Consider the following 11,870-nt stretch of genomic DNA (forward strand, 5'->3'; position numbering starts at 1 on the left):
GAGCACTGGGTGTGAGAGCCTGCATCCCTACCCCAGAGCTGACTGAGGTGTGCAAGCATCGCCCCTCAGCCCATCCCAGAGCTACTAGGGCGTGAAGCTGGGGCATCCCCCCCAGAGTCACTGGGTGATGAAGCACAGAGTGGCCCTGCATAAAAACACAGATTTCCAAAAGACCCAGCTGTGCAGGAGAGCTGTCCTCCTTTCTCTTCCCTGCCCAGCCCCAATGCTTGTCCAGCCCCCTGCAGAGGAGGCCCTGGCCCTGCATACTTGTCTGCACGCACAGGGGCAATTGCAGACACCTGGGGCAACGTCTTCTGTAAGGTGTGAGCTCCTTGAGAGCTGGGTCCAGGTCTGTTCAGGGTTATTTCTGCAGCGCCTAACAGACAAAAGTTCCACATCTATGCATGGGAGGGATGGAGGGAAGAGCAAGTGAGTGCATAAGTGGGCAGGTGGATGGATGGGGGTGAGTGAGAGGACAGATAGTTGGTGGGGGGTAAGTGGTGGCTGGATGGATTAGGGGTGAGTGAGTGGGTGAATGGATGGAGAAGTGAGTGAGTGGATGGATGGATGGATGGGGGGTAAGTGAGTGGCTGGATGGATTGGGAAATGAATAGATGAGAAGTGAAGTAAGTGAATGAATGGAGGGAATCGATGAAATCGTCGATAAATATCAAAATGCATCGATCGTCCGTCGTCGAAAAATGCATCGTCGTCGATCGTCGAAAAAGTAAATAAATCGTCGGTAAAAATTAAATAAAATAAAATGGAAATCGTCAATAAAAAGTAAATGTCGTCGTCGAAAATAAGTAAATAAACAAATCGATAAATCGATAAAGTCGTCGGCGAAATCGTCGATCGATAATAAATAAAATCGACAATCGATCGATCGAAGATCAATCATCATCGATCCGTCGATCGATCAGATCCATCGATCATCAGATCGATCGCGCGTCGGCATCATCATCGTCGAATCGATCACCTCAATGGGTGGATGGATGGGTAGCTAATGGATGACAATGAAATTAAGTGGCTGGGTGGGTGCAATGCGTGGATGTGATGAGTGAGTGGATGAATGAATAAATAGTGAATCAGTGAGTAGAACAAACAGTACTTCCTCAGCACACGTTTTGCTAAAAATCAGTCAGTTTGCTCCCTACTGAGAAAGATCCACCTTTATTCACAAGAAGAAGAACCCCTTTTCCTGGGTAATCCCTGGGTTCTGGGGATTAGACGCAGTCTGAGGCCAGAGTCACTGGGGTGGGGGGAGTTGCCCCCAGGGCAGCACCCAGCAGCCACCCTGGGGCCAGTGCCATGGTCACTTGCTGGACTGTCCTGGTCTCCACAGCGAGAAGAACCTTTTCACCTCCCCCCAGGGCCGCTGAGGTGGGGGCAGGTTGGGCGAGGTAGCAGCTGCCACTTCCTGACGTGACAGGCCGTACCTTGCCTAGATTAGGTGCTTACTGTGAGAGACACTGAGATGAAGAATGTGGCCTAGAAAGGGGCTCGTATGGCTTTGTGTAAAAGCTGCCTCGATGCCCAGGCAGAGCAGGTCTCTGCGATGCCTCTGCCCTTTGGATTCTAAGTCCAGATAGCTCACATTTCCTACTTGCTTTAAAAACAGGTTTTGGTTTGGTTTGTGGTGTTTAACACTTAGGTCTGTCTCGCACAAGATCTTAAAACAACTCCCGGGGAGCCTCAGACTGAGCTGCAGACGCTGGTCAGTGGCCGCTGCCTCGCCCGGCCGTCTGGGGCTTCCCTGACTGTCCTGGGTGGTCCTGGTTAACTGGCTCCTCCAAAGGACAGTGGGAAGTCCTGGAGGGTGTTAAGCAGCAGGGAGCCGGGATCTTTTAAATATTTAAGGAGAATGGGGAGGAGCATAGCCTAGGCCAAGGTGGGGTGAGGGACACAGAAAGACCACGTCACACCTGCTGGTTGCTCCTGTCCCAAGTGTCACCTTGATGCTCTGCATGGACAGGTGGATCTGGCTTGTCACACGATGGTTAGGAGTGGCGACTGCTTCAGAGTGTTTCTTTCCCTATTTAAACAGGCAGCTCACAAAGCAAGCCCAGTGCTGAGGCAGTTTCGGGGGTGTGTGTGGTGTACACATGTGTATGGTATGTATATCTGTGATGCATGTCTGCACACGTGTGTGCATGCATGTGTATAGGGTATGTACGTGTGTATGGCATGTGCACATGGTTGGATGTGGTATGGGGGTGTATGCGTCCCCCACCCGCTCACATATGGCCCCCGTACATGATGCCGTCCTCCATCTGTTTTGGGGCCTCATCCCTTGCACCTTGGGTCCATCACAGCCTTCTGACCTCTACATGGCCCAGCTGGCAGGGCCCTCCCAAGCACCGTCTGCCTTCATGATCCCTCCTGCACCATCTCATTGCCACCCTCCAGGGTCTCTGGTCTTCCTCAGCAGCCCCCGGCCCAGATAGGCCTCTGCCACCTGGGCCGGTGAGCCTGAGACTCCACACGGAGAGACTGTGCTCAGAGGGTCCCTGGGCTGGCTCCCCAAACTCCTTGCTGTTTCCTCTAAGAAGGGACATGCTGAGTCCCCCATTTCACCCTACCCTGGCTGGTCCTTGGCATGGGGTGGCCACTGGGCACGCGGCCCTCACCCTTCCCTTCCTCCCCGCTGTGTTCAGGACTGGCGGTCGGCCTGGACCCCCAGGGCTACGGAAACCCGGACTTCTGCTGGCTGTCCCTGCAAGATACGCTGATTTGGAGCTTTGCGGGGCCCATCGGAGCTGTTATAATTGTGAGTGTGGGGCCTTCACGGGAGTCCGGGTGCTCCGAGCATGTGTCAGCTGGAAGGACTGCTCTGGGCTGGCTGGGGCCACGAACTCCTCTGAGCAGCCAAAGCGGGGTAGGAAGGGCCATCTTGTGACAGCAAAGCCACCAGGCCCCTCCCCAACCTCGCCCTCTGATCGTGGGTTCGGGTCTCGCGTCGTGTCCACACGAGACCGTCTGCGTCCAGCACCCAGGAGGGTCCTGCACAGGCAGGCTGGGTGTGGTGGGCCCTGTGGGGCAGTGGGTGGACAGCTGTGCTTGGTCCCACAGGCCAGGGCTCGGGTCCTCCTCACCCAGACACCCCTTCCTGAGATGCAGGGCAAAGGGCTTCAGGTGCTTTTGGCAGTTGAAGGTCTGCAGTGACAAGACTGAAGAGTCTGCCACCTGACATCGATCGGCTTGTTTTGTTTTCAGATCAACACAGTCACTTCTGTCCTATCTGCAAAGGTTTCCTGCCAAAGAAAACACCATTATTATGGGAAAAAAGGGATCATGTAAGTGGGGCAGAACCTGACCGGCCAGCCATGTCAGCTGGGCCCTGAGACCCCGATGTCCAGTCTCTGTGGGTTGGGGCCCCACGAGGGCATGTGGGCCTCATGGAGGAGGGCTGGGGGCAGCTGGGTGAGCACCAGGGCTCGAGAGAGGTTTCCCACGTTGCATCTGCAGGGGCTGGGGGAGGTTAGCTGAGGGGAGGGGGGAGTGGGGGAGGTTAGCTGAGGGGAGGGGAATTGGGGGAGGTTAGCTGAGGGGAGGGAGCTGGCAGCCAACCCTGGGCTTCAGTCTTTCCCGCCTGGCACGGAAGCATTGGGCTGCCTGGAATCACCAGGGTGGAGATGGGTGGGGTGGGGGAGATGGAACTTTCTGATGGGTGATGAGGGTGTTGCGGGTGTTGCTGGGGCCACTGGAGTGGAGGCTCCCCCCCCAGCCCCACCATCAGAGGGTGCAGCGGAACAGGGGCCCAGCATGGAGGGAACCTCCAGTGTTCTAGGGAGGAGAGGGAACCTATGAGGCCCCCAAAGGAGCAGGTGGCACTGTGGGAGGACTCAGCACAGTGTTCAGGAGCCGTGACAGGGTCAGGAGGGGATGACAGGGGCATCTGTCAGACAACCAGGTGGCCCCTGGTGACCTGGCAGCTGCTGGTGACCTGACAGATGGGACTGAGCCAGGGATGGGCGAAGGGAGAATGCTTGCACGGGGGCTGGGTTGCCAGGAGGAGTGTGAGGCTCCCGGCCCAGGAGGGTGGAGAGGGAGGGGCGGTGAGTGGCCTGGAAGGCCAGATGTGGGGATTACACGGGGGGTCTGGGGCCTTGTCAGTTCCTTATCTTTAGTGCCATCCCTGACCTGTGGACCTGCAGGCTCTGTCACCCTGATTCACTCCATCCTCTCTGAACCCTGGGAGGGGATGTGCCTTTGCCTTCCCCTTTTACAGATGGGGAGACTGAGGCAGAGCTCAGGAAGCTGCTTGCAGGGTCACAGCTCGTCAAGGGCAGGCCCTGGGCTCTTCTTCTCGCCTCTCCACAGGTGTCTCACAGGAGCTAGTGCAGCCATGGGCGTGGCTCAGGCCCCCTGGCCTGGTGTAGTCGTCACGGCTCCTGTTTTGTCATTTATTTGCTTCCTAATTTGTTCCACCACCATCCCCACTAACACAAGCTCTGTCTGGTTCCCGGATGAGTCCGTTCCTGGCTACGGGGGAGGAAGGGAGCAAGGTGGATGATGGCTGGGTGGACAGGCGGACGGACAGATGGGCGGATGCGCAGAGAGGGAGGGAGGAAGGGAGCAGGTGGTGGCAGTGGGCACAGGCCTGATCCTGCTCTCCCGCAGCTTCCTGCTGAGGACCGCCTTCCTCCTGCTGCTGCTCATCAGCGCCACCTGGCTGCTGGGGCTGCTGGCTGTGAACCGCGATGCACTGAGCTTCCACTACCTCTTTGCCATCTTCAGTGGCTTACAGGTAGGTGGCGGCTGAGTTGCCTGCGGGGTCCCCGCCTGGCCGCCGTGGCACCATTGCTGTGATGCAAGGCAGTGGAGGCCTGCGGTCTCAAACCAGCCCTGCCTGGGCCTCGCGTGGGATCCTCCTGTGGCTGCAAGGACTCAGCCCCTTTTGCAACCAGCACAGGGCCTGGTGCCTCCTCCCCACTGTGTTTGGGGACGATGACCCCAGTGCCAGGCCAGCACAAGTCCACTTGTGTCTCCAGGGATCAGAAGTGGCCATTTCTGGTCATACTAAGGGCTGGCCAGCAAGTGGACTTACGACACAGCGGGGACACCAGAGGGCCCCGAGGGCTGTGAAAGGAGTGCCCAGAAGACTCTGGTCTGAGCTGGGGCCTTCAATGCCTCCAGCATGCTGGGGGCCCAGCCCAGGCATCTCAGTGTCTGAGCTCCCCAACCTGCCCCCGAGAAAGCAGCAGTCCCTGAGGAGGGGAGGCCTGGCTGTGTCCTGGGCCCCGCGGCCTGGCGGTGTGCACTCGAGGCTGTGTGCGCATCTGTGCTGGGGCGCCTAAGGGCAGGTGCCTAGGGAGGCAGCAGCAGGTGCTGACCCCGCCTTCCTCCTTCCAGGGCCCCTTCGTCCTCCTCTTCCACTGCGTGCTTAACCAGGAGGTCCGGAAGCACCTGAAGGGTGTGCTCGCCGGGAGGAAGCTACACCTGGAGGACTCCACCACCACCAGGGCCACCCTGCTGACGGTAAGAGGCACCGGGGACACCGCGGGACTGGAAGCTGGGCGGCATCTTGAGTGGTGAGGGAGAAGTATCGCGCGTCAGCCCCAGCCCCGCAGCCTGTGTGCCCCTCATGGTGGGGATAGCAGAGCCGCCCGCGGAGCACGGTATGGCTGCCAGCATCAGAACCAGAGAGTGATAGAATCGGCCAGATGGGGCCTCGGTCGCGTCCTAGCCCTGCTTTTCCAGGCCTTAGAAAGAGGGGGCCAGGACCACCAAGGACCCTGACCAGAAGCAGTGGCTATAGGGAGGGCAGCAACCCTGACCACAGTGTGGGCCAGGATGCGCTTCCTTCAGCTGCCAGGAGGCTCTTGTTTGCAGTGAGGGTTGACTGGGGCCGGCTCCTCCTGTGTGCTGGGGAGGGGCCCAGCCAGGGTGTGGGTGTGGGGGGTTTGCCGTGGGGACAGAGTCATCCCCTGTGGTGGTCATGTGGTGGCCTCCACCTGGCAGTGACCAGCCCTTTGCCTCCCCCCAGCGCTCCCTCAACTGCAACACCACCTTCGGCGATGGGCCCGACATGCTGCGCACGGACCTGGGCGAGTCCACCGCCTCGCTGGACAGCACTGTCAGGTCAGGCTGCAGCTCCAGGTTCGGGGAGGTAGCTCTCGAGCTCCCTCAGGCTTTGGCGCCACCCCCATCTATGTCCTGCCATTCAACCAACATCACATTTCCCCCGCCGACCTTCCCCCCGCCGACCTTCCCCCCCGCAACCTTTCCCCTACCACCTTCCCCCACACACTGGGAGCCTCTTTTGTCTGTGCTCTTGATGGTAACACAGAAGGGTGGGGGCAGAGAATCTTCCGGAGAACTTTCCAGCACTTCCTGTCCCCTGAGGGATGATACTGAGCCCCACCTTTCCCCGGCCTCTCTAGGGATGAAGGAGTCCAGAAGCTCAGCGTGTCCTCTGGGCTGGTGCGGGGCAGCCACGGAGAGCCAGACGCATCCTTCGTGCCCAGGAGCTCCAAGGACCCCCCCGGTATGGCTTCCCCGGAGGGGGAGGATCCCCGGGGTTGTTTTTCCCACGTCCCTTTGGTCACTGGAGACTCCGCCCCTGAAGAAGCACTAGCAGCCTCGCCATGCGCAGTGTCAGCATGCCAGGGGCCCAGTGGCTCTGCCTGGCCTCGGTGGGACCCCTGCACCTCCCAGGGCCTGAGCCTCCCTGTTCCCCGCTCATCCACAGGCCATGATTCCGACTCAGATAGCGAGCTGTCCCTGGATGAGCAGAGCAGCTCTTACGCCTCCTCACACTCGTCAGACAGCGAGGACGACGGGGTAGGGGCTGAGGAAAAATGGGACCCGGCCAGGGGCGCCATCCATAGCACCCCTAAAGGTGAGCGTGTGGGGCACACTGGGCCAGGCTGGGCTGTGGACAGCAGGCTAGGGGCAGGTCTTGGCCATGGCTGGGTCCCTTCCTCCCAAGATATGCCCAGCAGCACTGCAGCCACATGAAAGGACAGCCTGGGGTGGGGGGGGGGACTCTGGCTGGGTTCCCCCACAGCCTCTGCTCCTCCATGCCAATCCCTGGAGCAGAGGCAGGAAATCTCGGGGGTTCTCTTTGGACCGTCACCGCAAGGTCCAGGTGAGGCTGCTGGGGGTGGATAGCCATGTGTGGTTACTGGTACAGATGCAGCGGGGGATCCCAGCAAGGGCCCTGCTGCCAGGACTCTCCCTCCTGGGCCTCAGTTTCCCCACCTTTAGGGTTCAGCCCTACCAGGCCTACAGGTTGGGGAGAGGTGGGTCAGAGCCACCCGGGACCTGCCAGAGCCATGGCTCTCAGGGGCGCAGCTCGAGTGGCAGTGCTGCTGTCTGCTGAGCACCGCTCTCATGCCTCAGGGGATGCTGTGGCCAACCACGTTCCGGCCGCCTGGCCTGACCAGAGCCTGGCTGAGAGTGACAGTGAGGACCCAGGCGGCCAGCCCCGCCTGAAGGTGGAGACCAAGGTCAGCGTGGAGCTGCACCGCGAGGAGCAGGGCAGTCACCGTGGAGAGAATCCCCCAGACCGGGAGAGCGGGGGCACGGCCAGGCCTGCTAGCTGCCAGCCTCCAGAGCAGAGGAAAGGTGCCTGGGGAAGCCGGGGCTGCAGTGAAAGGCTGGAGGACCCAGAAGGGCCAGTCCCTGGTTCAGAGGTGGGGGTGGGGCTGGTGGGGCAGGTCAGGGCCTGGGCAGAACAGACGTGGCCTTCCAGCCTAGCCCTGGGACCTGGGAAACCAGGAGGAAGGACAGGGGCTGAGGCTGGCTCCGATGCACGCAGCCCAGCAGCTGTCCCTGGCAGCATCACCCGGATGTGACCTTGTTGCGCCTCCTCCTCCCAGGCATCTTGAAAAATAAAGTCACCTACCCACCGCCGCTGATGCTGACAGAGCAGACGCTGAAGGGCCGGCTCCGGGAGAAGCTGGCCGACTGTGAGCAGAGCCCCACATCCTCGCGCACGTCCTCCCTGGGCTCTGGCGGCCCCGACTGCGCCATCACCATCAAGAACCCCGGGAGGGAGCCGGGGCGTGAGCACCTCAACGGGGTGGCCATGAACGTGCGCACCGGGAGCGTCCAGGCTGACGGCTCAGACTCTGAGTGAGTAGCCCGGGCCTCCAGAGCGGGGGTCACCCACTTCCCCCTTGTCCTGAGTCAGGAGAGAAAGGGGGCAGTGGTCAGGCACCTGGCACCCATCTCACCTGGAGCCCTGAGTGCAGAGGAAGCCCAGGCAGGGATGCAGGGTTGTAGGGGGGTGTGCTGCAGCTGAGGTCAGGGGGATCCCCCGGAGACAAGCAGACCCCCTATCCTGGGGGCACGTCTCAGGCCTCTGGGACTCTGAAGCCCTGGCCAGCCCCGAAATGCTAGGACCTAAAGTGCTGGGCTCTGCATTTGATCAGCACTGTCTCCGCTCTGGACCACTGCCACCCACCTTGCAACTAAGGATACTGAGGGTCCCGGAATGCCCGGGGTGAAGGGGGCGGGGTGAAGGGGGCGGGCTGGAGCTGGGGTCCTGGCTCCTCCTCCCTCCTTCCAAACTCACAAGGGAGAAGCCAGGTCTTCAGGATGCCCCTCCCAAAAGTCACCGTAGAGATGGCCGGTTTCTAACGCGGATTCCTTGTGCTCTGCTGAGAGACCGGCAGCAGAGAAGCCCACAGGCTAGTCCTGGTCCCCTCTCCTGCCTCCCAAAGGCAGCAACATCCAACATGAGCTTACCCTCCCTGGAGCCCCCAGATGCCCCCTCTACCCTGATGGGGGGATCCTGCCCCTGTGTGACCTTGGGCCCCACCCAGCCACTACCCTCACTGACCCTTCACCTGCTTGATGGCTTCTTCCCACGCGCAGAGGCAGTAATGAAACTTCAATTTGAACCATCAGGAAACCGTGAGGCAAGCCCGTCACCCCCACACAGGCTGCGGCGTCACTGAGCCCTCAGAGCTTGGAGCCCGAGGGGCCACTGCCCTTGAAGTGGAGTGGGCCCAGAGTGTGGCGGTCCCCACGGTGGCAGCCCCCGGACTGGTCATCCAGACACAAAAGTCTTGGCTCTCCCAGGAGCTCAGGGCCTGTCAGACCTGGTGACAAGTGCCAAAGGCCACAGGCATGAGGGAGGCGCAGACCACTGGGCCAGCGCCGCTGGATCCTAAGACTGCAGCCAGAGCCAGATCTGCGAGGGGACCCCAGACAGGGCCCAGAGGCTGCCCAGAGTTCAGGGACGCCAGGCACAGACCAAAGACTGTGGTCCAGCCCCGCCCAGGTGGGCATCTCATGGCAGTGCAGACGCGTGGCTGGAAGCCCGGCAGCCCTTTGCAAAGGCACCCCTTGTCTTAAAATCACTTCACTATGTGGGAAAGCTGTAGATACTTTTATATATTTGTATTGGACTCTGAGGAGGTGAAACCTGTATATATTTTGCATTTGTACTGACTTTGTTATCCCAGGAGATCCATGCGATGATCCCTTGCTGTCTTCCGTGTAAAGAAGATTGCACAGTTGTACTTGAATCTGGCATGTGTTGACGAAACTGGTACCCCAGCAGATCAAAGGTGGAAAATATGTCAGCAGTGGGGCTAAAACCAAGCAGTTAGAAGCTCTATAGCTGCCTTTGGCCAGGAAGCGAGGATGGCACGGGCCCTCCCCGCCGGCCCCCTGGGTCCCTGGTGTTCGCTGTGCATGCGTTTGCCCTCTGCCCTGGCTGTGTGAATTTAAGACAGGGCAGTGCAGGACTAGGCAGGTGTGAGAAGCCTTGCTGAGGTCACTGTGGGGCATGGTTGCCACACGGCTGTCATTTTTCATCTGGTCATTCCCTGACCACCACCCCCTCCCAGGTGGCCTGGCAGCTGCAGGTGGGGATGGATTTGTCCTTTGCTCCTGCTCCCCGTGGGACCTGGGACCTTAAAGTCTTGCAGGTTCCTGATTTGGACAGAGGTATGGGGCCCTCCAGGCCATTACATCCCTCCTGCCAGTTCTCTAGCTCTTTGAGACTCCGAGGATCTCCTGGGGCAGGGGTTCCCACCCCCGGCGTCTGACCAGTTACTTCATTTTGCTTCAAATGGCCAATTGTGCAGAGGGACAAAGCCACAGCCTTCAACGGTTACCAAACTGTTTTTGGAAACTCACACCAAGGTCAGGCCCACTGCAGGCAGGCAGCTGGCACAGTGTGGCCCGAGGGGCTGTGGAACGGGCCGGAACTGTCAGACATGTTTGATTTTAGCGTTTCCTTTGTTCTTCAAATCAGGCGCCCAAATAAGTGATCAGCACAGCTGCTTCCAAATAGGAGAAACCATAAAATAGGATGAACATCAAGTAAAATGCAAAGATGTCCACACTAAGTTTTAAACCTGACCCTGATGAAAATGTGAGCACTGTTAGCAGATGCCTGTGAGAGGAAAAGCGTATCTGAAAATGGTCCAGACAGGAGGATGAAATGAGATCCCAAAGTCCTCACACCTGAATGAATTATACATGTGCCTTACCAGGTGAGTGGTCTTTCGAAGATACAAAACTCTAGTCCCTTTAAACGTTTGCCACTGGTGTTTCCTAAGTACGAAAAGGTCTTTAAGTCTTCGAACAGTCTGCTTTCATGACTTTAACAGGATTCCACCCCCTGAGGTGTAATTTTTTGTTTTGTTCTATTTTATTTTTTTCACATACTCCACAGCCAACATCATGAGGTGTAATTTTTAATTTGGTCAGAACTGTTACCAAAAAACAACTGTCAGTTTTATTGAGACAGGAAAAATGTAAACTTATTTTTATTAAGACTTTATGGGAGAGATTAGACACTGGAGGTTTTTAACAGATGTGTATTTATTAATGTTCAAAACACTGGAATTACAAATGAGAAGAGTCTACAATAAATTAAGATTTTTGAATTTGTACTTCTGCGGTGCTGGTTTTTCTCCACAAACACCCCCGCCCCTCCCCGCGCCCAAGGTGGCCGTCGAAGGGATGGTTTACGGATGTGCGGCTGAGCTGTCCACGTCCCATGCTCCCTCAGCCAGTGGAATGTTGTGCTGGAACTTTCCATTCCCTGGTAGGCCTGCCACAGCCTAGATGGGCAGTTTTTGTCTTTCACCAAATTTCAGGAATTTTTTGCCATTATTTCTTTTCTTGTACTGATCTTTCTCCTCTCCTTCTGTGACTCCAGTGACTCGGATGTTAGACCTCTTGACGTTTTCCCACTGGTCCCTGAGGCTCTGTTCATCTTTCTTCGTTCTTTTCTATCCTTCATTTGGTGATTTCTGGTGCTCCATCTTCAAGTTCACTGATTTTTCTCTTCTGTCATCTTAATTCTGATACTGAACTCACCCAGTGAATTTATTTCAAATACTCGATGAGTTTTAAAATTTCCATTAGGTTCCTTTTTATTTCTCTGCTGGGCACTTCGTTTTCCACTCATTCCAAGAGTGTTCACCTGTACTTCATGAAGCATGGTTGTAACTAGGGCTGCTGTGAATTCTGGGATAATCTGAACATTCGAGCATCTTGGGGCTGAAATCTCTTTTCTGTTTGCATTTTCCTGGTTCTGTGTGTGCTGAGTAACTGCAGGTTGAACCCTCACTCGTCATGTGGAATGTTAGGTTAGACTCTGGGTTGTTCACACCGTTGCTGTAAGTGTCATTTCATGTGTTTCAGCAGCAGGCAACCTGGCTTAGGTTCTGCCCACTGGTTCTCTTTCCATGAGCAGCAGGTCCACTCCCAGGTCAGCCCTCGGCCTTGACTATGCTGTTTTGGGTCGCTGGCTGCACTCACAGGTGGGGTGGGGGCAGGGGTGTGTTTCAACTCACGTGGAGAATTTGGGGGTCCCCCTTCTCCAGCTCTCTCCTTGCTGGAACTTGCATTTTCTCACTTACGGGGTCCTTTTCTTGTTTTCTCTGTCCAGAAAGATG

The 11,870-nt window shown here is 57.6% G+C and overlaps 1 protein-coding gene across 2 annotated transcripts; it reads left to right on the forward strand.

Moving 5' to 3' along the window:
• The first annotated feature begins 990 nt into the window (after window positions 1-990).
• On the forward strand, window positions 991-10,859 carry LOC116270721 (cadherin EGF LAG seven-pass G-type receptor 1-like). 2 transcript variants are annotated; one of them, XM_031656185.1, is made up of 10 exons: window positions 991-2,770; window positions 3,217-3,296; window positions 4,624-4,750; window positions 5,356-5,481; window positions 5,990-6,084; window positions 6,387-6,490; window positions 6,695-6,844; window positions 7,348-7,572; window positions 7,827-8,082; window positions 8,860-10,859. In XM_031656185.1, the coding sequence occupies exons 1-10, from the start codon at window positions 2,600-2,602 to the stop codon at window positions 8,867-8,869; spliced, it is 1,344 nt and encodes a 447-aa protein (XP_031512045.1). In that variant the 5' UTR covers window positions 991-2,599; the 3' UTR covers window positions 8,870-10,859. The 2 variants fall into 2 exon arrangements, with proteins under 2 accessions (XP_031512045.1, XP_031512044.1); XM_031656184.1 differs by having other exon boundaries at window positions 8,827-8,977.
• Window positions 10,860-11,870: the final 1,011 nt, after the last annotated feature.

Source organism: Papio anubis, chromosome 16 (genome assembly GCF_008728515.1).
Source record: "Papio anubis isolate 15944 chromosome 16, Panubis1.0, whole genome shotgun sequence".
In the NCBI taxonomy this organism is placed as follows: domain Eukaryota; kingdom Metazoa; phylum Chordata; class Mammalia; order Primates; family Cercopithecidae; genus Papio; species Papio anubis.